This window comes from Condylura cristata, unplaced genomic scaffold (genome assembly GCF_000260355.1).
Source record: "Condylura cristata isolate star-nosed mole 26May11 unplaced genomic scaffold, ConCri1.0 scaffold00002, whole genome shotgun sequence".
Taxonomy (NCBI): domain Eukaryota; kingdom Metazoa; phylum Chordata; class Mammalia; order Eulipotyphla; family Talpidae; genus Condylura; species Condylura cristata.
In genome coordinates this window covers 25,467,251-25,494,085 of record NW_004567103.1, presented here as the reverse complement: position 1 = coordinate 25,494,085, position 26,835 = coordinate 25,467,251, and the positions used below count along the sequence as shown (strand labels likewise).

The 26,835-nt window shown below is 41.7% G+C and overlaps 1 protein-coding gene across 1 annotated transcript; it reads left to right on the top strand.

Moving 5' to 3' along the window:
* Positions 1 to 4,344: 4,344 nt before the first annotated feature.
* Positions 4,345 to 16,657, top strand: BZW1 (basic leucine zipper and W2 domains 1). The gene is made up of 12 exons (XM_004674398.2): positions 4,345 to 4,428; positions 5,568 to 5,641; positions 7,588 to 7,764; positions 9,054 to 9,148; positions 9,930 to 9,995; positions 11,386 to 11,521; positions 11,960 to 12,069; positions 12,458 to 12,628; positions 12,992 to 13,138; positions 13,648 to 13,786; positions 14,553 to 14,675; positions 15,046 to 16,657. Exons 2-12 carry the CDS (start codon positions 5,578 to 5,580, stop codon positions 15,075 to 15,077), a joined length of 1,260 nt encoding a protein of 419 aa, XP_004674455.1. The 5' UTR covers positions 4,345 to 4,428; positions 5,568 to 5,577; the 3' UTR covers positions 15,078 to 16,657.
* Positions 16,658 to 26,835: the final 10,178 nt, after the last annotated feature.

Below are 26,835 nucleotides of genomic sequence, written 5' to 3'. Positions count from 1 at the left end.
CAGCATCGTGAAGCTTACATAGCTTCTTCAATGTGAGTTCAATTCCCAGCCAGGGAGGTGACCCATATGGTGTGAGATAAGGTTTGAAGTAGGAAGTAGAATTTTGACAGTAGAAAATGGAGGAGGGGTCCTCCCTGGTGGCACAAAGGGTTGAAACATAGCTCTATGAAGCTATCTGCAGCACAGAGCTCAATCCCCCACCAGGAAGCTGACCCACATGGCACAGCAGACCACTCCCGATTTGCCCTCTGCTCCCCTCAGCAGTGCATTTCAGTAGACCCATCTGTTCTGCTCCCCACTCTGTCTCTGGTGAAGCCTCTCACCACCTCCCATCTCTGGCCTACACCCCAGCTCTTGTATGCATAAATAAACCATTTTAAAAAAAAGAAAATGTAAAAGGATATTTCAGGAAGAAGAGACACTTGGTGTGTCCAGTTTGTTTAAGGCATATCAGTTGTTTGAAAACTTTTTCTGCTATGATACAGGTAGAACATTTTCCATGCCAGTTCACTGTACCTACTCCCATGGTGCAGCTTTTCCCATGCATACAACCCAAGAACATAGGTAAAACAGACCACTTGTTGATTTGGTGATGGGAAACCCGTGGGGATTACAATTGAGATGAAAAAAAAATGTGCAAAATGATGTAAAAATAAACTTTTTAATAAAAATAAAAAAAAACAGACCACTTGCAATAAGCAATTGCCAGTAATCCCACACCCTCCTTTATTTTCAAGTTGTATGTAAGTATGCAGTGAATGAAGATGATCTTATGATAAACCTTTAATTTTAAAAGAATTTATCTTGCTACTTTTATAAAGTTTTAGTCAAAACCCACAATCAATGGTAGTTAACAGGTAAAAACCACTGATGTGATAGCAAAAAAAATTAGAGCTATCCCTATGTGTTCTTGAGTACAAACCAAGGTATCTAAACAGTGAAGAGAATGACTGGTGTACATTCGGGGAAGATTACTCTAGAGGAGTAGAGAAAGGGATGGCAGGTAGAAAGTTATTGCAAAAGTCCCATTTAGGGGTAATAGAAGCTTAAGTCAAAATGGGAGTAGTAAAAGATGAGAAAAATGGGCCCTCTCGCCTCTCTGGTGGCACAATGGGTTAGCACGCAGCACTGCAAGCTGGCCACAGCCACTTCAGTGCAAGTTCGATCCTCGGCCCCAGAGGTGACCCACATGGCACAACAGTCCTCTGCTGACCCGCCCGCTGCTCCCCACATCAGCAGTATACTTCATCAATCTGCCTGTTCTGCTCCCCACTCTGTCTCTGGTGAACCCTCTCACTGCCCCTGAACCTCTGGCCTGTACCCGTTATGTATGCATCAATAAATAAGTCTTTAAAAAAAATAGATGAAAAAAGTGACAAATGTAAAAGTTATGTTTTATGAGGGTGCAGGTATGACTTGTACCTTGTAATCTCTAGCACAATAAGTATTTGTTGAATGGGTAAGCTAAAAGGACTTGGTGGCAAAGTCATGTATTATAACGTGGAGACAGACGCTTAGGTTTGAATTGAGCTCTTCAATTTACTAGCTTTATGACCTTGGGCAAGTTTTTGACTTCTCTATGCCTCAGTTTTCCCATCTATAAAATGGGGCTAATAACAGTTTCTAGAGCATAGTGTAGTTTTGAGTATTAAATGAGATTAATTATAAAGTGCTTAGAAGAATGCATGATACATACCTGCAATATGAAAGTCACTCTTATTTTTATTAGTGAAACATCTTTAATAGAACTTCAGAAATGAGGAAAAAAACAGTTTTGGGGATTTGGGGGAAGAATAATCAACAGTACTGAATATTTAGTTTGGCATTCCAGTCAAGTTACAGGATAATGTGTGGGTTGGGCACTTCAGAAAAAGGTTGGGAGGAAACTTAATCTACATATCTCCTGTCACTTTCTGCTCCCCACAGCCCTCTCATCTCACACCAAGCTCCAGTCACAGGAGTTTTTTCAATTTCCCCAACATATTAGGTGTCTTCCTTCCTATTTCAGGACATTCCCACTACTGTTCCCTCAGCTTAAAAGGGCATAGAACCTGAGCCCAAGAAATACTTGTTTAGTGAAAGCATGAGAAAAAAGTATAATAAAAAGAGTTAGGGGCCTCCCTGGTTGTGCAAGGGGTTAAGTCTCAGCACTATGAAGCTATCCACAGCAACTGCAGCAGAGTTCTATCCCCTACCAGGGAGTTGACCCATGTGGTGCAGCAAGCCTCTCCTGTCCCACTCACTGCTCTCCACAACAGTGGATTTCAGTACATGACCTGTCTCTGGTAAATCCTCAGTCCCCTCATCTCTGCCTACAACTCCAGTTCCTGTGTGCATAAATGAATATTTAAAAAAAAAAGTTAGCAATTAATATTCAGCAAGATAACAGGACAGCTGGAGCAAAGTTTGAGAGATGGGTAACACCCTATATGTCCAGTGTTAGATACACTTGGAAGTATACCTAAGTGTACTAAGGAGGACAGTACCATTTTCCTCACCCCCTTTACATGCCATTGTCGTAGATTATAGGTTCCAGAGTGCCGTGAACAGGACTTCCTGAACAGCTGAGCTACTGGGAACTAGTGGTGAAGTTGAGTGCCAAGTGAAACTATATAGCACAGAAGGCATTTGGACTCTGGAGGGCTCTTGCTTCTGTAACCCAACTTGCACCCTGGTATTGCTGGGGAGACTTGAGGAAGACACATAGGAGTCTTGGAAGAGATTTGTGGGTGACAAACTTATGGGAGATTTACGATATTGCCAAAGACAATGGCAGCCATTATCTTGATTTGTACTTTTGGGTCCCTCCTTCGGTCCCAGACTTGCCTAAAGTCTTCTTATGGTTCCCCACCAGACAGTACCTTACACCTGTGCAAGTTTTCAAGACTCAGGAATCCCATTTTAGGCCAACCCTATTTGCCTGGACACTTCTCATGAGAGTCTGGGTAATTTGGGGCTGGGTGTTTACTGGAAAACTATTATTAGTAATGTCCTTTCTTGACTCTTCGAACTCTATTAAGGATCTTTCCCACTGAGTCTGCTTCCTTTCCTTTGTGCACAGCTGGCCAGACACCATTAGGAGTGTTGCTTGCACACCTTAGCAGTTTGGGGGTCCAGGGTGCCCCTCAATCATGCTAACAAGTGAAGGCAAGGTGAGTGAAAACTGAAACAGATGACTGGATTTGGCGATAATTCCAGGAAAGAAGTCTGATATTTTTTTCCATTAAGTTAGGAAGGGCAGAAAGTTAAATAAAAGATCATTAGACTAACTTACCAAAACGTTTTATAAGAAGGAACAGTAGGTACAAGGGAAGGTGAGTTTAGGGACAAACTGTTGTTGATTCTTTGGAAAAAGTAGATGGAACTACTTTTTTTGACCTAGTACAAACATGGGAGGAAAACATACCCTGTGCATCTCTATATTTACAGTTTTATAACGTCGCCAGTGCTTTTCACACCATTATCTCAGCCCCAGCTCTCTAATGCTACGCCACCTCATTCAGTGGCTCTGAAAGTGCAGCCCCTTGTACAGCAGCAGCAGGCACATCATAGAGAACTTGTTTGAGATGCCCCTTCTTGAGTCGGTCCCGCAGCGGGCCAACAGAATCCCTGCAGGTGAGGCCCAGCAATCTGGGTTTTAACAAATCCTCCAGGGATGTCTAATGCTCTCCTGTTCCCACAAACACCACCCTCAGAAGAGAAGCGAGACCACTGCAAGGTCCAGCGGCCGCAGTGGGCAGAATTTTCCTCTGCACCCCCTATCTGCGTCGTCCAGGCTCCGCAGAGCAAAGTCGCGCAGCTCGGGACTTTGCTGAGCGAATCCTGCCACCCTGACCGTAGAGGAAGTTAACGCGCTCCGAGGTCCCCTTGGCCAAACTCGGCCTCCGCCCCCCAAAAAAAGGCTCCAACGACCCCGCCCTTGGACCGCAAGTTGCGGCGCTAGGGAAGGGGTCCGCCAGGGAGCGGCCGGGGCGGACGTGCCCAACATCCTCGCGACTGGCGGGGTGGTGAGGGTGTGGGTCCACCCACCCCTCCGTGTACTGACTAAGGCCGGATAACGCGGCGGTGGGACAAAAGGAGGCCAGTCCAGAGTGGGTGTCCGGGAGCCCCGGACCCCAACTGGAGAATAAAGCCCCCGTTAGAAGTCAGCCTCCCGGCCTCGCCCTCTGTCCCGTCCCCACCCCATCATCCTCTTCGAGTGGAAAAGGCAGAGGCGCCAGGCCTGGGGCCGGGAGGGGCGGGGAAGAGTGCCAGGCGGCAAATCTCGCGATAGGAGGCGGCCGCGGCGTGGGTGGCACCTCGTCCCTCTTCCCTCCTCCTCCTCCACCTCCTCCTCCTCCTCGCGTTAGTTCCGGTCGCAGAGGAGACGCCGCCGCAGTTGCTGCCACCTCGGGGATTTCTGGCTCTTTTCTCTTCGCCTTAAATTCGGTGAGGCTCGGCGTCCACCCACTCGGGGCTGAGGTTGCGGCGCCTCGTCGCCGGGCGGAGGGCGAGGGAGGCGGCAGCCCCTGCGCGGCCGGCGTGGATCGGCCTGAGGCGAGGCCGCCGCATGAGGCCGGGCCGGACCCGGGGCCTGGATTGGTGAACCGGGGCGGCCGCTTCCGCAAGGAGGCCGAGGAGCGGGTCCCGGGTGTGCGCCGCGGCGGAGACAGACCCCCGTCCGGCCCGGCCCGGCCTGGGTAACAAAGCCGTCGCGGCCTCTGTTGGGTGATGTACGCGTGGGGGGTTCCGGCGGGCGGGGCGGAGGGGCCGCCACCACCTCTGCGGCTGCCTCCACCGCCGCTGCTTTCGCTGGAGGGCGGGCGGATGTACGGGGCGGCGGGGCCCCCGGCGCGAAGCGCCTCGGCGCCTGTGGTCCGCTCGTTGCGGCGGCCACCACCGCCGACGACCGGGTCAGTGGGCAGGGCGAGGGGTGGTCGCTGCGGCGCCCGCCGTGGCCGAGGGGACCTGGGCGGGGGTGGGTCATCGGTCCGCAGCAGGAAGCCCGGGAAGGGTGTGGGTAGGGAGCTGCCCCGGAGGAGACTTGGATGGTAGGCTGTGGACGACTGGAGCGAGGCCTGCTTCCAGTTCACTTTGCAGGCCGGCGTGCAAGCGGCCGCTGAGGCCGCGGGCTCCCCTTCGGTGGGGTGGTGCTGCTCACAGCCAGGTCCCTCGGAAAAAGGAGTTGGCCTTTGACAGCGTCTTAAAATTGACTTGCATGTTTTTGGATACCTCCTGGTGATGGCAGTAACCTGTTGTTAGTGTTCTGGGGTGCTAAGAACCAGTGGAGGATTAAAAGAGGAAGAACCTAAATAATTATGATTGTGCCTGGTGGTTTGCCCCCACGCACTGTAGTGCTGAGACGACATTTCAAATGTGTTTCTCTTGTAGGGAGAAATGCAGCTTTGAAGTTATATTTAATCCAAACACAGGTATCTTTGTGCCTGTCACAAAGGTATATTTGCTATGCTGAAAGCAAGCGTTTTGATCGAATTTTTTTTGTGTGACCAGTCCAGGGTTTGATACTTTGTCTTAAAAAGGAATGTTATGGCACTGGTATTTGTAAGACCCTCTTTTTCTTTTCCTAGGGTGTCTTTTATGAATAATCAAAAGCAGCAAAAGCCAACGCTATCAGGCCAGCGTTTTAAAACCAGAAAAAGAGGTAAATATGTTTTAATACTATCTCTGGTCAAACTTACAGATTAACTTTCAAAAATATCTTGGTTTTTCTGGCATGCAGTTGCCAGAAAAAAACAGAAAGGAACTTGAATTCCTAGTTTACTGCTACTTAAAGATACACCCTTAATAGTGCTACTGCTTTCCCAAGTCTTTAGTTTTGTGTAGTATCTGTCTATATGTATATATGAAGGTGTGTTCATGGGTGATGTTATTATGAAGATAAAGAACCTTAAAAAGAAACATTGGCTGTATTTTCATTGTCACTTTACCAAGGTTTTGCTTAAGAGAAAAGGCTTATAAAATGAGAGCTAATAATATGATCATTAATTTTACATAGATTTTGTGAAGATTTGTGAGATTAAAATCACACTTTACCTGTGGAAGTTAATTATGGGACAATATCCATATTGTAATGTCCTTTGAAATTAAATATTTTTGAGACACTTAAGAATGGTTAATAACTGGTAACTTTTTTCTGTCAGAAGGTACTTAAATGTATATTGAATTCTGTGGCAAAACACTGACTAATGATACAACGTTGAGGTGTGGTTCTTAATGTATTTTATTTTCCTGACATTTTGTAACTTAATGTTTTCCCAAATTTTTTAATATTATTGACTTACAGAGATTTAAGGTAAGCAGGATCAACTATTGATTACAAATTGTTTTTCTACCTTGAGTTGCAGACTGAGAGATCTATGTTACAGGTTCTTGTGTAATGAATATGTAAATTGTGGTATCTCCTGTATGTAAATGTAATGCCACTGTAATTTTGTTGGTGTGTGTTAGCACTAGGAAGAGCTGTGACTTTGCCAGGTACAGGTCAAGATCACTCATGGCCTGAGTAGTGTGAGCAGCCATCCTGATTCGCCTGGAACTGATGGTAGGTCCCAGGACATAGGTGTTTAAAACACAGTCCTGGGTAGATGGAGGAATTGATCAGCTTAGTGCTGTGTGAAAATAAGGGTGTTCTCTGACCGAATGGGGAAATCACACCCTTTCCTGGAGTGTGTGATGAGAAGACTCAGTATATACCCACTGTTCTAAGTGTTTTCTATTTTATTTATATCATGTAATAAATCAGCTTTATGGAGTGTTATTTCATACCTATTTCACTATATACAGTAGGAAATTCAGGCATGGAGAACAGAGCTTGGTAGTCATATTCAGTTAGGCTATAATGAGGATTTGAATCTGGCAGTTTGACTTCAGAGCTTACATTCTTCACTGCTGCACAACAATAGTCTCTTCATTACTTAATTTCTCTGACCTTCACTTTCCCAATCGTATAGTGGGAACAAAAAGGCCCGCCTCACAAGGTTGTTAGAAGATTAAAGCAAGGTATCTACTGTAGTTTGTGTCATATATTGGGTGCTCAATAATTATGCTTTCTAAAGAATGTTTAATATCAAATGAGTGATTATAAAAGCAAAAGAGTGTTGCGGGCATTTAAAAGAATCAAGAGCGCCAGTGTTTAAACAAAATTACACTGAGGAATAGGGTTTACCTGAAGTTTAGAGGATGTCATAAATTTTTTAAAAACCCAGAAGCAGTGACAGCATCCCAAGTTGAAGTTATCCCCTGGCAATAAGTACTCACTAGCAGCTCATTTAGCTTGCTTGGGGGCATGGGGGCAGGGAGGTGTGTATGTGAGAGAAAAGAGGGAAAAGACCACATAGTTCTTGTGACTAGGCAATTCTGCCTTGTGCTTGCAAAGAATGTCTGTTGTTTCCTATTATATTTTGCCTGTGTTGCAGGCATTGAGTAATCTAGCTTGTACTTGTTTTTTTCCAGCTGTTGAAATAAATGAAATTGTGTTGGATGTGATTGAGTTATTCAGTAGTGTTATTCATAAGATGGTGATTTCATGGCCTTTTAGTGAGCCTTTTAAAACTGAACATTTTGGGGTTGCTTTTTTTCCCCCCTCAGATGAAAAAGAGAGGTTTGACCCTACCCAGTTTCAAGACTGTATTATTCAAGGCTTAACTGAAACTGGTACTGATTTGGAAGCAGTAGCAAAGTTTCTTGATGCTTCTGGAGCAAAACTTGATTACCGCCGATATGCAGAAACACTCTTTGACATCCTGGTGGCTGGTGGAATGCTGGGTGAGTTTTGGGGAAAATGTGATATATGTAGATTATATAGAGAATGTGAACTATTTGGTAAACCTGTCAAAGATGGGTAGTTTTGTTTATTGTTTTCTGTCTCTCTTTGTATTCCCCTTTTTTCTTCCCAAATCATAGTAAAATCAGATTGTCTTGCTCTGCCTAGCATTTTATTTTAAGCCTGTTCAGAAACAAAACGTTTGGGGGTGCCAGATGTGATAATCTAAGTCTGCAGTACCCCCCCATCATGTGTTTTTTTTCCAGCCTGTGTTTGAGCACACTCAGTTATTGGAGAAACCCCTACTTCTTATTCTGGCTGGCTTATGAAATAACTACATCTCTATACCTGAAAATTCTCATTCTGCCCTATTCATTGCATCATCCACTCAATAGCTGTGTATCGCTATCAGTCACATGAAATGTGGCTAGTCCTATTGAAATCTTCAAATGGTGATGGTAATTTAATTTCCATTGTTCTTTAAAGTATTTTAAAATGTTTTCACATTAATATTTCCTATTGACCTTCACAACTAGCTGATGGAATTAGAACTCCATTTGTATACATGCAGAATAGAGGTTTCAGGGACTTACATATAGTTAAACAATTATCTGGTGAAGGAACCAGGAACATAGATTCTTGAACCTGTGTTCTAGTGGCTAGTCAAATGAATATTTCACTGTGTTACCAATTTGTAGTAGGAAATCTGAAATATGTGTTTTCTGTTCATTAAATTGGCTGTCAATAAGCCTTTTAAATTTTTTTTAAGCATTTAGGACATATACCCCAAAGATTAATAATACTACACTATCTTTTGATTTGTTGTCCAACTTCAGCAGTTAACAATCTTAGGTTGTGTACTCAATGATTTCATTCTCCAGCGTGTTTTAAAAGTACATTGAATAGTTTATCCACAAATACTTACAAATGTATCTGTGAGAGAATCTCAGACATTTGGGATTTTTTAGCTTGGCCTGTTTGGAAGCTTGAAGGGTTGTTTTCTACATAGAAAGATACTTGAACTAACTCCTGATCTTTTCAGAGTGACAGATAACTAGCATTATTGAGCTGTTAACACAGTTTGTGTTGCAAAAATAAATTATTTCTATGTAAGCTATTTCACTTTTCACATTTCACATAACCACTAGCTGCATTCCTACTGAGATTAATTTTTTTACAAATCATCTCTTAGAACTTTTGTAATCTTATTTTATGAGATTCCTTAAAGATAGTAAAATTGAAATTATTACCAACTTTAACGTCACTGCAACTTTGTTAAAATGTGCCCTAGCCCCAGGTGGTACACTGGCAGATGACATGATGCGTACAGATGTCTGTGTGTTTGCAGCACAAGAAGACCTAGAGACCATGCAAGCATTTGCACAGGTAAATGACACAATTTTAGGTTGCTGCTCTCAGTCTGACCAATGTTTAAAAAAAGTTTGCTTTTGAAGGGTTACAGATAAATAATTGAAGGAATTTTGAATTAAAGATTTAGTAGACACTGTTCTTGGTACAATGTCTTTGAATTAGAAACTTAAGTATGTTGTGGAAAATGATTTTTAAAAAATGTTGAATTAGTCTCCTTCCTATTTACTCCCCTCCCCCCCTCCCTTTTTTTTTTTTTTTTAAGAGAAAGACTAGAGAGGGAAAATTATTTTCCTGTTATGATTTCCATCTTTAAGTTACTCTGCATGTAACTTTAAAAGTGAATAATAGGTTATATGGGAAGGTGTATTCATAGGTCAAAATCTTACTAGTTTATTACTGTAGGCAAAGAATTCAAAGAATCTTCTCACTTGGAGATTAACTGTGTGACTAAGAAACATAATATTGTATTTTAAGATCTTATTCTATGCTTGTCCTACAAATGGATAAATGACTTACTTGTATCTGAATAGTAACTAATCCTTGGTATAATACTGGTGGCAAAAATCTGCAGAATTGATTACTGATGGTTTGATATAGTATAGGGTTTAGGATTAAACAGATTATTTAAGCAGATTTGAATGGCTTGTTTAAACTGTTGATCCAGTGAAAGAGGTTCACTTATTTGCAGTTCTGGAGGTATAATGGGAAAGAGTTCAGTGCCCCTGACCTAGAACTTTAGGAATCTGGTAACTATACTTATGAATTGGCCATTAAACTCCTTTGCTATTCTTTATAGGTTTTTAACAAGTTAATCAGGCGCTACAAATACCTGGAGAAAGGTTTTGAAGATGAAGTTAAAAAGGTATGAGGAACAATACACTTTGTGGAAACAAAAGGTTGGGGTCGAAGAAGAAGGGAATGGTAGATTCTAATTCTGCCACATATTTGAGATCTGTTAATTTTGGTGGGCTATCTTTGAAATGTGCATCGTTTTACACTCTTTCTTAGCCCTGTGTCCAAGTAAGTGGCAAAAGGTCATTAAATTATATGGAATGGTCAATTCACCAGTGAAAATCTTATTATATTTGCATTCCTATAAGCAATGAATCCAAGTACTTCTGACTTAAAGATTGTTAACTGTGATTGAAACATAGAACTGTATTTTATGATCTTTCTGTTACTGTCCTATAAATGGGTAAACGATTTATATTTAAAAATCAGTGAGGTTTGTTTAGGAGATAGTGTATAGCATCAGAGCTAGAAATATAGAGACTGAAGGAATTTAGCATGCTTGCTATTGAGTCTCAGCAATTCTGCATGTCATGCACAGAAAATCTTAGCATTTATCAAGTACTATTTTGGTTATTAATTCATTTACTATTCACAAAAATCCTGTGGCGAGTTGTATTGATAAATGCTAGGAAATTGGGGCAGAGAGGTTAAGTTACCTAAATGGTTAATTGACCTACGATCATTCAGCAGGTTTTGGCTTAGATATTCAGAGATAAATTCAGGTGGTAGTATCCTTGATACCATTCTTTTAACCAATATACAATGAATGCACTTTTCTTTTTTTTTTTTAATTGTATAATAGTTTGTTTTTACATATTTTTGTGCATTTTTCCACCTTAGTTGCAATCCCCTTGGGTTTCCCATCACCAAATCACCCATGTGCCATCACCATAGTCCAGTGCATTTCCCTCCCCCCGCTGTTTTTGGTCCCATTTCCTACTCCACCCCCACAAAATATCTCTGGTATATAGCTGTTCATCATTATCATTATTTTCTCACGTGTTCTGTTATATTCCTGCTATCAGAGAAACCATCCAGTATTTTTCCTTTTCTTTCTGGCTATCACACGTTCACTAAGCATGATCTTTTCCAGTTCCATCCATGTTGCTGCGAAAGACATGTGTTTCTTTTTTTTTTTTTTTGGTTGTTGAGTAATATTCCATTATGTGTATGTACCACATCTTTTTAATCCAGTCATCCATTTTTGAGTATTTGGGCTGTTTCCATGTCTTTCCAATTGTGAATAAAGCAGCAATAAACATGGGGGTACAGATATCTTTTTGTACCAGTGTTTTTGTGTCTTTTGGGTAGATACCTAGGAGTGGGATTGCTGGGTCGTAGGGAATCTCCATGTTTAGCAGTTTAAGGAACCTCTAAACAGTTTTCCATAGTGGTTGTACTAGTTTGCATTCCCACCAGCAGTACAATGCACTTCTTTTAACACTTGTTTACTTTTCTAGCTGCTGCTGTTCTTAAAGGGCTTTTCAGAGTCAGAAAGGAACAAGTTGGCTATGTTAACTGGTGTTCTTCTGGCTAACGGAACACTCAACGCATCTATTCTCAATAGCCTTTACAATGAGAATTTGGTTAAAGAAGGTAAGCCATCTTTAGTGTAGATGGTGTTTTTTAGTTGACTGCAGGTAGGATATATGCTTTTTAAAAATTCTCAAAAACATTTTCAAACATCAGAACTAGAACCCTCATCTTACATATTAGAAAACCGTTTACAGGACCTCCCTGGTGGTATAGGGGTTAAGTCTCAGCACTGTCACCACTGTGGTACCAAAGAGCTGACCACATGGTGCAGCAGACCTCTCTTGACTCTCCTGCTGCTCCCCTTAGTAGATGGAAGGATGGAGATAGTGGAGTAAGGTGACTAGCAGAGGCAGAGGGGGGGGAAGTTCAGGGGGGAATATTGAGGATAAAGTGAGTAATCTTGTGTAGCTGAACTGTGAAGGGCGGAAATGGAGAGGTAGGGTGGGTGGAATTCAGGAGAACACTTCTACTAAGTAAGGGTTTTTTTTTTTTCTATAGGGGTTTCAGCAGCTTTTGCTGTAAAGCTCTTTAAATCATGGATAAATGAAAAAGATATCAATGCAGTAGCTGCAAGTCTTCGGAAAGTCAGCATGGATAACAGACTGATGGTTTGTAGCTCTTTGATTTTTGCCTCCCATTATTGCGAACATCCAAGGCTAGTGTGAAAAAGAACTTGGGCCTCCCTGGTGACAAAGGGGTTAAGTCTTGGTGCTATCACACTGTCACTGCTGTGGCCTGAGTATGATCCCTGGCCCAGGAGCTGACCCACACGGTGCAGCAGACCTTTCTAGTGTTACCCACTGCTCCTCTCCGTGTATTTTAGTAGATCCACTGGTTCTGCTCCCCACTCTTGTCTCTGGTGAATCCTCTCACCTCAGCTCTGGCCTGTGCACCAGTTCTTCTATACATGCATGCATGAAAGAATGAATGAATAAGTAAGGAAAGTGTTTTTCTGAGTCTTAAGGACTATTTAACTGAATTAAATTCTCCTTTCAGGAACTTTTTCCTGCCAATAAACAAAGCGTTGAACATTTCACAAAGTATTTCACTGAGGCAGGGTTGAAAGAGCTTTCAGAATATGTTCGAAACCAGCAAACCATAGGAGCTCGTAAGGAACTCCAGAAGGAACTTCAAGAACAGATGTCCCGTGGTGATCCATTTAAGGATGTAAGATATATTTTGTTTAAACCATCTTTATATAGGCTCAGTTTTTAGCCAAGAAAATTTTTATTCACGAGAGTGAGTTTTAAAATGTAATAGTGGGACATTGCCTCCACTTTTTTATATTCAGTGCCTTTACTAAATAAATACCCTGATGATAACACTTGGGGCTCTGGTAGAGTGTGCAATAGACAGACCTATATAAAGTTTAAGCTAGAGGTCTGTCTTTCCAGTTCTAAAAGTTCTCTAATTGGATGTGGCACGTGTTTGTTACCTGTTGCATAACAGTGTTTTCACACTTTTGTAAATACAAAGAAGGAAAATGTACTCATCGAAACTGACTATAATTAAATTTGGATTCTTTTGCAGATAATTTTGTATGTCAAGGAGGAGATGAAAAAAAACAACATCCCAGAACCTGTTGTCATCGGAATAGTCTGGTCCAGTGTAATGAGCACTGTGGAATGGAACAAAAAAGAGGAGCTTGTAGCAGAGCAAGCCATCAAGCACTTGAAGGTATTAGAACTGCACCTTGACAAAAACCTTATTTTGCTTTTAGGTGGTGTTAAGTAAACTGTCACTGTAGTTTGGTAAGAGGGCTTACCACATTTGAGGTTCCTAGGAGAGCCAGAAAACCTGGTATTAAGTAAATAAAAGCACATTAACTAATGATAATAATCTTCGATGTCTGACAGCCCTTGATTTGCTTGTTCTTTGAGTCAAATGTTAGAAACCAATACATGTTTGAGAGTAGTTTAAACCTGCAGTTTGGTGTTTCCTTTTGAGAGACTCGGAAAATAAGGTTTTTTCTCCTCTAAAATAACATTATATTGATCATTTTCTGTTCTTGATGCAACATTGCTTGTTTGACTTAGATGTTTAATAGGTTTGTTTACTTTTATTTTTAATTGTCATTAGATAGAACATAATTCATGTGATTGTGAAAGAAGTTATTAGACTTTTAAGAGTTTTATAGTGGATGATCACTATAATGAACCACCTTTCCCTCCTCACCTTTAAAAAAGCAATACAGCCCTCTGCTTGCTGCCTTCACTACTCAAGGCCAGTCTGAGCTGACTCTGTTACTGAAGATTCAGGAGTACTGCTATGACAACATTCACTTCATGAAAGCCTTCCAGAAAATAGTGGTGCTTTTTTACAAAGGTATTTTTTTTTTTTTGATTTGTGAATGCATTTAAAAACCCTAGCATAATTAATTCTAGTGGCTAGTTTGAAAATCAGCTCCCTAAAATACTGAAATCAGAGGATTTAATTGCCTGATTAAACTGAGTTTTTAAGAGCAGTGATACTGGACCCTCTCTAGTGGCACAGTGGGTTAAAGTGCAGCACTATGAAGCTGTCCACAGCCACTGCAGCATGAGTGTGATTCTTGGCCAGGGAGGAGACCAACATGGAGCAGACATCTGCTGACCCCCCCTGCTTCTCCCCTCAGCAGTGTATTTCAGTCTGCCTATTTTGTACCCCCCACTCTAGCTCTGGTGAATCCTCTCACCCTCCCACCTCTGGCCTGTCCTCCAGTTATTGTATACCATAGGTAAATAAATCTTTGTGGAAAAAAAAAATGCCTAAACAGACAGATAACCCATTAGGAGCAAAAATGACAGTGATTGCTTTCATAAGTTTCTTCCTAGTTTTAATTAGGATCATACTTTGGCAACAAGTTGACTCAAAAGTTTCTTAACATAGGGCTCTCATTTCATCTTTACTAGTTTTTTATTTAAGTTATTGAATAATCCTTTTAAAAGTGCCTGGATAAATTTATTTTGTAGGCAACAAAAATAATTGTTTTTCTTTAACATGACAGTAGGTTTTTTGCCTTGAGGGCATTTTTTGCACCTGGGGTGGGTTCTGACTCTGCCTAAGACTTAGAAGTAAAATCGCCGAATGTAATAACAATTTTTCTGCACAGCTGAAGTCCTGAGTGAAGAGCCCATTCTGAAGTGGTATAAAGATGCTCATGTTGCAAAGGGCAAAAGTGTCTTCCTTGAGCAGATGAAGAAGTTTGTAGAGTGGCTCAAAAATGCCGAAGAAGGTGAGTGTCTTACTGTATGCAGTTTAGTGAAGCATTTTAGTATAGCTATAGGCTGTTTCTACACAAACCACCTTCAATACCATTTTGTACCTCAACATTCCCTATAAGACAGGTGAAAAAACTAGACTTCAGATTATTGAAGTATTTTTGATGACTCAACTGTAATATATACTAAGCAATTTTAGAAGAAAAATTAAAATTTTTGATAACATTTAATAAGAATTTTGAGGATCTACAAGTGAATGTTTTTAAAATAATCCCCATAAAAATACATGTAACAAAATTTCCTGACTATAATGAAGTTTTGAAGGTGGACTTTCACTTTCTGATAATTACATAATGCTTGACTACATTTTTTCCCCTTTTCTAGAATCTGAGTCTGAAGCTGAAGAAGGTGACTGAATTTTGAAACTACACCCTCTAGTAAAGCAAACAGGAGTTGTAGATAAGTGTCGTGTCTCATGTGTCCTGGTTCTTACATCTTCCTACCTCCCTGTATCAAGCATGATATAAGGGCTTTCATGGCAAATTTTATTTTAACTATTTCTATGGTTACTGGAAATGTTGGGTTTAGTTTCTAAAACCATGTTTTAAGTAGCTACAGGAGCTATAGATTTGAATCTAATGTTGCATTAGTCTTTTCAGTTACCTTCTACCTCCTGTATTTTCTACTGTAATAATGTAATTTAAGGCCTTCCACAATGAACAATTCACTTTATTCCCTGGGTTTTCTATATAAACAGTTTTCAAAATATGATTTGGTTAAAAATAATTTGTTATATAAATTCTGTTTGCAAATTAAACTGTAAAAGTATCCAAAGTCTCAAAAGGAAATGATTTGTGTGATAATTTGGTATGCCCAAAGCCCTACTCATCAATGAAAAAATCTCATGTACAATAATTGAATTCAGTTACACGAAATCTTGAGTATTTGGACCATTACTTGCATGTTAATATTTTCTTGCATTTTTTTTTTTTAACTTCAGCTGTCATTGAGCTTAACTGTTTGTACTTTGGTTTTCATTCCTCAGTGAAGCCCTGGAGGGTAAGCTTGAAAGTGAGGTCTTTGGGCAATCTCATGTGGCACAGGTGATGGGAAGAACTTAGGCATTCAGTTTGTATCTTTCTGGGCAAAACAAATGGGTATTCTTTTCATACACATTTTCAAATGTACCTTAGAAAGGTCTTGTCATTTAAATTGTCTTACTCTTGTCCTACACATAAATTGATAGGAAGAGATTCAAAGTAGTATGAATAAAGGAAATGAATGTACTAGACCCAGTAAAAATTGTTGGAAATATGAAGTGGTTATTAGAATGTTCTAATTGGGATTCTCAATATAATTTGCTTTTTATATTGACTTAGAGTATTTGTTGTAAAGAATGAAGTGCAGTGATGATACATTTCTACTTGGTCATACCGGACTAACTTCATTCTCAACACACTCAGTAATGTTAATGTTGCCATTTTTTTAGTTGCCATGAGCCAAATATTCTATACAATTGATCCATTTATTTTAACGGCTGCCTTTTAATTTCCATCTTTTTTTTCTTGCTGCTACCCATCTGCGTATGTAGTCATTAGAAATGTAGCCACACTTTTTGGGGGAAAGACTTCATGTTAATGTTAACAGTGAACATTTGGAAGTTTTTTTAATTAGTGAAAGAAACTAGCTTGTAATAATGCCACCACAGGCTTAGTGGAAATTACCCCTTTCAAAGGTGCCATTTTTATAAGCCAGGATTTTTGGTGTTTAAAAGTTCATGTAGAGGGAATAACGTGTAATTTAATTTGAAATAAAAATTTAGTAACCTTATGAAGAAGAGCATTTTAACTGATACCATTGTGAATGGGGTGAGATTGTTAATGAATAACTTTGATAAAGTTTTGGTGCACAAGCAAAATGTATTGACTAGGTTTCTACGTAGTGATCCGCTTTTACTTTGTAACTTGTAGTCTTCAAAAGACTTTTTTTTTTTTTTAAATAAAGTCCATCCTTACAAATAGGTTATATAGATCATTCTTTTTAAAATTTCTTATTTTTTGTAAATTCCATGTTAATACCTAGTGGTACAGTATGTTTTGTGGTCAGGTGTCTACTGTGTAAGCATTAAGTAATTGCTTTTTTCATCCTTCTGACTCCCAAACTATAAACACATACACAGAATTCTGATGTAGCGGGAAATACACTTTTTAACATTTCTACAACCAAATCACTGCATGTTTACTGCCATACAAGTGTATCCTGTTTTATTATATACTGTGTATAGTTGAGTGTGTAGTTTTCCAGAACTACACTATGATCTTTGATCATAATTTTTTTCCTTCATACTGACAGAGTAGTGTTTACTGACTACAGTATTAAAGTAAATGGGTGAATAGACCTGTGACAGTTTAAAGAAGAGAATGCTTTCTAAAAAGATTTTGCAGATTTTCATTTCAAATTTTAATGGAAATTTGGGAACTCAGCTGCCAGTGCCAAACCTGGCCTCAAGTATGTAACTCTTAATATAGATGTTAAAATTGTACTTGAAATTATGGTTGGATAAATGTTAATTGAGTTTTCTCCTTTGGTGTCCATTTCTAAGAGTAAGTCTCCTCTCATACCATAATTGTATACTTACAGGTGATCATAAGTTGCTTAATGTTTCTTGGAATATTGTCATTCTGTTCCTTAAAAACATTCCAGATACCAAAAATGCCACAGGATACGATAGTGGTGAGAGGAAATGCATAAGACCAAGAGATATACTTTTAACTCAGTGCTTCTCAAAGCTTTTTTCTCATTATCAACCCCCTGAAGCCTTGGTAGACTTTTTCTAATAGTGCCCAAAAAGTTTTAATGTGGATATACTATGTGTATTAGGATTTTTCTCCACATAGAAAGAAGGTTCTGGGTTTTGTCCTGCATACAGGTGATACTGCCTCCACCCACTTGCTCTACATGCCCTGTTATCTTTGCTAAAAGGTGAGCGGATGCGCTGGTAGACACGTCTTTGCTTGTCTTTGGCCAGTGTCACTGGAACATCGAGGGGATATAGTTTCTGCCAGTCGCCATCTTTAACAGTTGTGCTTTTTGTCCCTGGCCCAGGATAGGCATCGGGCAAGTTGGCTTTTGCCATCTTAACAGAATCTTACTTGATTCTAAGTGTAGCATATGTAGACTAAATTTGGCTCCTTACCTATAAAAATTAAAATCCTAGCTTAATTATTTAAAATTGTTTGACACTTTGATAAATGATAGGGGAGTTTTAGTGATGAATCTCTAAACTGTCACACCAAGTGGGCTGCTTCAGCAATTGAGAAACATTGATTAGCTCTAAATATAACAGTGGTGCCAAAGTTGTAGTGCACATTATTGCTTAGACTACTGAATCGCCTTTGTAAAAATTTCCTTCAGATGCTGTATACATGTGTCACATTAGTTGCCAAGCATTTGTTAGAATTCTGGTAAATTGCCTTGCTGTGATTTTTATCATGTGCAGTATACTCTAATATAAAGTATTTTTATTCACCAGCTTACAAGAGGCCTAAAAATTTACAACAGCTATTAAAGAATAAAAGATTTTCAGTAGGCTTAAAGTGGAATCAAGAAAATGTGATACTTTTACTACGAAGTAGTAAAATTGACTTCCCCCCCAAAAAAACTTGAATTACATTGAATTTGTACTTAAACCCACCTATACATAAATAACTGTATATATATGAAAATTGATGTGGCTCAGAAAGGCCTCCTGCTCACTGGTTTCCCATTTAATGAGAGTCATTGCTAACCTAGTCATTTAAATAAAGCTTTGCTGCTTGAACAAGTACCTTTTAGAGTGCCCTGGAGGAAACAATGGTAAAAACCTGTTTAATTTTCTGCGTTTGTAGACTTTATCTAGCAAGGGATAAAGTATTTTAATAAACTGATAGGGTTAGAACATACATGATTGTATTAGCTTCAGGTTTGAGAGCTGCATTAATGTGTATAATGATTTGGGGTGCTACAAATTTTAATGTAAATTGGGCTGTTTCACTTCAGGGAATTCCTAGTCAGTGTAACCATTTAAAAGTTCTTAAAACAGTTAAAATCATTTTTTTATGCTGAAATCTGATGGCTGTGCTTACAAGTTGACTTAGAAGTAAACCTATTGAGGAAACCATTTATAGACTGAAGCCTGTTGCTTAAAAAAGTGTTCTACATTCTCTGGCATCTTAAGAATAGACTATTTTCTCTGTAAATACACCTCATTTCCATTCTAGTTAGGAGTAAAGGATCCCGGCATGGCAAACAACTGAAGATCGGAAAAAACTACTGGATAGGTAGTTCTTGGCACTCAACAACCTCAAGTATAGCCATCCAAGTCATCATTGGATCATTCTGTGTTTTACTGTGAATTTGCTTGTCTGTACCCTTGAAATTGAATAAAATTTCATGAGACTCGTTGAGAAGAAAAAGCAATGACTGTTGTATTGGTGGTTGTGTGCTGCAGGCCTTTTTTAAGTGCTGGCGTTGGTAAAGCTTGGTCTTTGTTAATCTCTTCTGTTTTGCTTCAGTGTTGAAATTTTGTTTTGTTTAGCTCTCTTTTACTGTTTGGGTCACATGTACTTTAAACTCAACGGTGTTCCCAAAATGATTGTTTTCACTTCATAACATAGTAATACCATCTGCATTCTCCTGAATTGACAGGTACCTTCCAATTCAGCTCATATCTTATAGCTCAGATTCTACTCCAACTATAAAATAGTTCTCCAGTTCCATCACCCTAATTCAAGCCACCAGGTTTAGTAACACAACAATAGTCTTTTTTTTTTAAGGTATTGTTCAACTCATGCTCGTAGAAGACGTTGTGATTTCTTTCCCTTAACCTGCTTTACCCTTCATAGGTATGCCCACTGATAGTACTAGTCACATAGTAAGAATTAAATATTTGACTTAAGTGAACACAAATGGAAATGTTATGATGCTGTCTCCTGGGTTAGTATATTTAAAAGGAGCACAGGGGTGTTTCTTTAATAAAAGCTGTTCTGTGGGTTACATTTAGCTATTTAGAAGCAGCTTTTCCTGGACAAGGTCCAATTAAGTTCTGCTAGTATTGCTCTGAAACCTGGCGGGACAAGTAGTCACATGCACTCGTGAGGCGAGGCGCTCTGCCGGGCTTTAGGGCGACGTAGTGGGCGGGGCTGAGTGCTGTGTGCAGGCTACACTGTTTGCCGGGGATGTGTGGCCAAGTACAGCGCTACCGACAGTTCCAAAGTCCAGAATACAGATTTGTGAGATCTGAACACATCCGTTCAAACAAGGTAACAGTAGTTCCAGCCATCACACCTGCTTTCTCAGCTGGAGAAACGCGAGATGGTGAGTCCTCGTTGACTCGGTAGGGAAGTCCGGTTTTGTGTGAGCCTGGTTAGGCGCTCCGAGTTCGCCCCAAGCTCTTTGCTGTAGTCTCCCCTTCTGCAGGAGGTACTTTCTGCTACCCCTAGTGGTTGGTTTCCTGAAACCACAAATACTCAACTTTCATGCTATGTGTTTCCTGTACAAACACACCTAGGATAAGATGTAGCAATTTGACGGTAATTTAAAGTAGAACGTGCAGCAAACTAATACTGAATAGTTACTTAGGAACAGTAACTTTCTCTTGAAATCAAGAGAAAGCTGAGTAGACAAAAAAAAATCGCCATTGGTGAGCTCCTTACCGCGTCACCGTCACACCTCCCCGCCTCTCCCGTGGGTTTGTGCAGGGTAAAGAGACACACGAGCTCACAGCTGAGCTCTGCCTGCAGGGATTTCTAGAGGGCTAAAATGGATGCGGGACCTGTGCCGTCCGGTTTGCTTACCCATCCCATCAACACCACCCCAGAGTGACCCTTCACTTTGGCACTGCTATGTGGTGCCAGTTTGCAGTTTGCCCATAGTGACTTACTGTCTTGTGCAGAACAAACCCTCTCCCAAGCCCTCTGTGATGTGGCTCCCTAGACCTCGCTAACCTCGAACACACCTCCAACTGATCACACCTAAGAGGCTAAATGCCTCCAGGGATGTTGGCCTCTGCCTGAAGTCTCCTGGCCTCTACATGGGCCCTTCACTGAGCGCTTTCTATGGACCTGGCATTGGCAAGGCGCTGGGACACCCCGTGAACAAACACGTTTCTGATGTCAGGAGCTTACCTCTCAGAGGTGTAAGCCTCTGAGCTTGTCTAGCGAAAGTGTGGACAGTGGGGCGGCATTCTGATGACTTCAGTAAAATTAATACAGGAGCCACTTGAGAATTTGAGGTAAGTTGATATGGCTAGTTTTAACTGGGAGTAGGTAGGCAGGTAACTGATCATGCTGTTGGTTCATATTTTTTACGCCTGCCTCGTCTACACCTTTCACATTTAACCTTGGAAGGCCTTCCATGTAGACTCTGGGTGTACCAGGACTTCCTCTGACCAAGATGTTTGCAAACTGCCTCTGGAACACTATTTCTGGTTCTGTAGGATGAGTCTACAGTCTGGAGCTGCCTTTTTAAAAAAAAAAAATTAAAAAAGAGTAGCCTCTAAGGTTTATGTCATCCAAACTAATGTATTTACTTTCAATCGTGTGACCATATTCAGTGGCCAAATTTACACAACTCAAAACTTACTTAAATTCTCCCAGGCAGGCTCTCCCTGGTGGTTCAAGGGGTTAAAGCACAGCACTATGAAGCCAACCACAGCCACTACAGCACGAGTTCAATCCTGAGTTCAGTCCTGGCCAGGGAATGACCCTCATGGCGTGCAGACCTCTCCTGACCCGCCTGCTGCTACCCTCAGCAGTGTATTTCACTGGATCTGCCTGTTCTGCTCCCCACTCTGTTTCTGGTGAACCCTCTCACATACAGATACTGCAACTCTGGCCTGTACCCCAGTTCTTAAATGCATAAATAAATTTAATCTTTTAAATAAATTCTCCCAAGCCATTTTTGGAAATAAGAAAGTGACTAGTAATTTTCATACAATCCATACTGAGGTCAAAATATGTAGTACTTAAAGAGAAAATTTTATTCCCAGTGTAATTTCCCTTTCTCTCCCCAATCTTTCCTCTAGGATCCCTATTTCTGTTCTAGTCTACAGAAAGTTTTTATGCTGTTAACTTTTATTTTCAAGTTCTGTTTAAGTGGGCTTTTGCTACACAGCAGTGCCCTCTACTGGACAGAAGTCCACCAGGTCTGGAAATGTTGCCCTTTTTTTAACCACAATATAGCAAATAAGACTAGACATTTGATTCTTTGTGGAGCAGTACCTCACTGTGTTATGGTAAGTACCAGCAAGTTTTCATTTTTTCTTCTTATGGTTTTTACAAAACCAGGCTTTAAAAATTTGTTACTAGGGCCCTCCCTGGTGGAGCAACAGGTTAAAGTGCAGGACTAAGAAACTGTCTGCAGCCACTGCAGTACTGAGTTCAATCCCCAGCCAGGGAGGTGACCCACATGGCGCGGCAGACCTCTCCTGTCTGGCCCGCTGCTCCCCTCAGCAGTGTCCTTTGTCAGTCAGCCTGTTCTGCTCCCCCGCTCTGTCTCTGGTGAATCCTCTCAGCACTCCTGCTCTGGCCTGTACCCAGTTCTGTATGCATAAATAAATAAAAATTCCCACATTTGTCTTTATCTTTACAATTTGTTGTTTTTTTTTTAAATATATTTATTCATACAGAACTGGGGTACAGGCCAGAGATGCAGAGGGTGAAAGGCTTCACCAGAGACAGAGTGGGAAGCACACTGCTGAGGGGAGCAGCGGGCGGGTCAGGAGAGGTCTGCCGCGCCATGTGGTCACCTCCGGGGCAGGCGGGGATTGAACTCATGTGGAAGTGGCTTAAGCTTCTCAGTGCTGTGCTTTAACCCGCTGCACCACCATGTGGGCCTACAATTTGTTTTACTGCACAAAATTCCCTTGCACTCCTTCCATTTTTCTGTAAATAGAAACATTTCTTCTTTACAGGTATGAATAGTATTCCATTGTTTGGCTATGTCCCACCTTGACCCAGTCCTCCGCCAGTGTGCACTTGGGTTGCTTCCAAGACCTAGCTATTGTGAATAGAGCTCCAGTACACATGGTGAAGCATATAATTTTTTAGTTGATGGTTTCATACTTTCAAATGGATGCTCCAAAATTGAATGTTTGGGTCACATGGTATTTCCCTTTTTTTCTTTATTTTATATATAATTGATATATAACACTGGAAACCTGAAGTGCTTCACACATGTACATGGCATCCTTGTACAGTGCCCATGCTAGACTTCTCTATATCATTGCAATTTTAGTATAAATGCTACCAGAGTGAGCTCCCATTTTTAGCTGAGAGATCGTTCAGATCGTTCTTCAGCATGGCCGGCCCGGTCTCCATCCTCACCAGCAATGTGTTAGTGTTCCTCTTCACATTCTCTTCAGCATTTTTTTTTTAAAGATTTATATATGCATACAGAACTGAAGTACAGGCCAGAGGTGTGGGGGGTGAGAGGGTTCACCAGAGAGAGTGGGGAGCAGAGTAGGCAGATGTACTGAAATACACTGCTGAGGGGAGCAGCAGGCGGGTCAGTCTCGAGAGGTCTGCTGTGCCATGTGAGTCACCTCCCTGGCCAGAGATAGAGCTTATGCTGCAGAGGCTGCAGATAGCTTCATTGTGCTGAGACTTAACCCCTTGCACCACTAGGGAGGACTGAGGACGTATTTCTGATGTGGTGAAGAGAAATGTGTTCATCTCCAGTTACTACGTCAAACCCCGCTAAGGGAGGTCACAGCACCATCGTTTTGTAATTTCACTGTCAGCATAATTCTCTTGTCATTCCATTGCACTCTCACACACAGCCTCTTTCCTGATCATGACATCATTTTTCTAATTGCTATTGTTGGCTGGCATCTCTTACGATTTCCATCTGACCATCAAACTCCAGTAACTGTGTCCAAGCTTGTAGTAGCACAGGTAGAGATCACTGACCAGACCCATTTTTACCACACTCCAATTATTTATTTTTGCTTTTATTTCCCTTGCTGCAGGGATCTTCAAAAACATCTTTATCATTGATAACCTACCACCAGTGTTTTCTTCCACGTGTTTTATTGTTGCAGGTCTTATAGCTATGTAAGTCTAATCCACTTTTCAGTTGTGTATGGAGAGCATTCCATCTCATCTTACATATATCCATGCAGTCTCCACAGCACTGTTGTTTTTTTTTTAAGACTTATTTTTATTCATTATGCATACAAGAACTGGATGGTAGGCCAGAGGGAGGGGAGAGGAGAAGTGAGAGGGTTCACCAGAGACAGGGTGGGGAGCAGAACAGACAGATGTACTTAAGTACACTGCTGAGGGGAGCAGCAGGTGGACAGGAGAGGTCTGCTGTGCCATGTGGGTCACCTGCCTGGCCGGGGATTGAACTCAGGCTATAGAGGTGGTAGCACTGAGACATAACCCCTAGACAATCCAACTGCTTGTATGGTCCAAATAAATTTAATATATTGGGCCTCCCTGGTGGCCTTGGAGATAATCTTGGCACTATCACCCCTAAGGCCCGAGACAGGCCAGGATCCAACCAAGCGTGGACTGGGGCCGTCACAGGTGGCGAGGCTTGGGCAGCACCTCAGCAGCAATCCAAAGCTGGGCCAGCGGTCAGACGCCAGATATGACAGCTCTCCAGGGATGCTGGGCACGGGTGAGTGGCGCTCCCAATGAATGCAGCTGATGTATGAAAGGTTCTGTGAAGGCGCCTTCTGAAGCCGAGGTCAAATCTCCTCCTGAAGCTTCCTCCAAGCTGAGTCAGGCCTTTGAATGAACAAAAACCTTCCCAAACAGCCTCAAGTCTCTCTCAAGTCAACTAAAACCTTGCTAAAGCTTCAGCTTAAATCCCCTTCAGGGTACTGGTTTTACAAAGCTGCTTACTCCATTTTCCACACCAGCTGTTGCCAAGACTTAAATGATGTGAGTGCCAGGTTGAACCTAAGTGATGCTAGTGGAAGCTCAGCCCTGGTCCATTTTCAACTGTGGATACCTGGAGCAACATGAGTGTGCGCAAGTGTGCACACCTGCGCCTAGAGGGCAGGATGTAAGGGTGGAGGCAGAGACGGGGAGGTGGGAGGTGATTATGAGAAGTCTAGTGACTGCAAAAGGGCAAGACTGCGAGCTAATGCCAGAGAGACAGACAGACAGACAGACACAGCACCCCCGCGGAATACTACCTCCTCCTGGCATGCCAGCCTCTCGGCCCGCTGTGCCTGTGTAGCTGGGTCCCTGGGTCCCTGAGAGAGCATTAAAGCCTGAAAAATCCATTAAGGGCTCCAGGAATCTCCTTTATCCATCTGCCTGAAGCCATAGTGAACCTGCCCTGTGCTTGCTGGCACTACACGGAGGTAATTACCATAAACTTCCAAGTTGTTTTTTTTTTTTTTAAACTGGAGAAATGGTAGTTACTTGATTTATTTAGATGGCATGTTTGTCATTTTTGCAGTTGAAGAAAACGTTATTTACCAAGAACCAAAAATCTTGCCAGTTAGCACCTAATTGTTTTTTCCTTTTTTAAAAAAATAATGTAATAGTTTATTTTTACATCATTTTGTGCATTTTTCATCTGAGTTTTATTTATAATAGACAAGCACAGGTATTTATTGATATTCCTAGGTCATGCAACCAGTAAGTTCTAGATCTGAATCTAAGGAAATCTGGTTCTGGAGCTAGGATCCTTATCTAGGCAAGAATTTATAGTAGGAGCTATACAAATCAGCTTAAATCTTATCAGTTTTAATCACATCCTCAATTTTTTTTTTAAAGATTTATTTATTTGTGCGTACAGAACTGGGGTACAGGCCAGAGGCTCAGGGGTGGTGAGAGGCTTCACCAGAGACAGAGTGGGGAGCAGAACAGGCAGATCACGAAGTACACTGCTGAGGGGAGCAGCGGGCGGGTCAGGAGAGGTCTGCTTCGCCATGTGGTCACCTCCGGGGCAGGCGGGAATCGAACTCATGCGGAAGTGGCGTTAGCTTCTCAGTGCTGTGCTTTAACCCGCTGCGCCACCAGGGAGGGCCTCTCAATTTTTTTTTAAAGATTTATGTATGTATGTATACAGGAGCTGGGGTGCAGGCCAGAAGTGGAGGGGCAAGGATTCACTAGTGACAGTGGGGTGCAGAACAGGCAGATCTACTGCTGAGGGGAGCTGCAGGGGAGACAGGTCTGCTGCACCATGTGGGTCAGCAAGCTGGCCAGGGATTGAACTCAGGCTGTAGTGGTGATAGTGCTGAGACTCAACTCTTATGGTGCCAGGGAGACCCCAGCGATAACTTATTTTTTAGCTACGCCATCAGAAAGTATTCCAAGAAAGAACTGATGTATTGGTTGTAGAGTAAGTGAATTCATTAGGCTTTTACACCACTAGTCTCTGACTTTCAGCACCTGTGCCTTGATCTTGTTAACGCAGAAGGCGCACGGGTGCGAGTCTCGAGTGCCTGAGTACGGACACCTGCGCAGGGGTGTGTGCGCATGCGCAAGGGCTCACCTGAGCCTAGGCGGGAGGGATAAAAGGGCGGAGTCAGTGAAAGGTGCTTTGTCTGTTCGGGTGACTCAGAAGCGTCGTGCCTCCTTTCCCACTGCCATACTTGTCCGTCTCCAAGAAGCTGTATCAGCTGTGGATGTTCTTGACGAGAGGGTTAAGCTTTGAAGCCACTAATGAGCGTCTGGGAAGCCATTTTGAGCAACGGGGAAAACTCAGATTATGTGGTAATGCGAGAACAAAGCACCAAATGATCCTTAAACTTTGGGCTTGTCACATATGCCATGTGGGGGTGGAAGCAGCCATGAACACAAGGCCACATAGGTGGATGGAAGAGTTGTGTCCTAAGATTCTCAGAGACCCGGTGCCCACTTACTGTAAGATTTTTGGTGGTGGCATTGAAGATTGTTCTGAGAGTATGGGAAAACTAAAGTGATTGAAGGTCTGACTGAGAGAGGCAGTGGCAAGGAGAGGCTTGCTTTGTAAGCTTTGATGAGCTTGGGTCTGTAGATAAGACTGTCATTATCCCATACTGTGGGGCCTCCCTGATGGTGCAGTAAGTCTCAGCACTATCAAGCCATCATCAGCCACTAGGGCATGAGTTCCATCCCCAGCCAGGGAGCTGACTCACATGGCGCAAACCTCTCATCATACCCACTGCCCCCGTTTTTGTTTTTAATTTAA

Excerpts from the sequence above, each read along its gene's own strand:
- BZW1 (XM_004674398.2), top strand. The coding sequence starts at position 5,578 with ATGAATAATCAAAAGCAGCAAAAGCCAACGCTATCAGGCCAGCGTTTT. Across the intron at positions 11,522-11,959 it reads TGAGAATTTGGTTAAAGAAG|GGGTTTCAGCAGCTTTTGCT; the intron begins GTAAGCCATCTT and ends TTTTTTCTATAG. Across the intron at positions 13,139-13,647 it reads AAGCCATCAAGCACTTGAAG|CAATACAGCCCTCTGCTTGC; the intron begins GTATTAGAACTG and ends CCTTTAAAAAAG.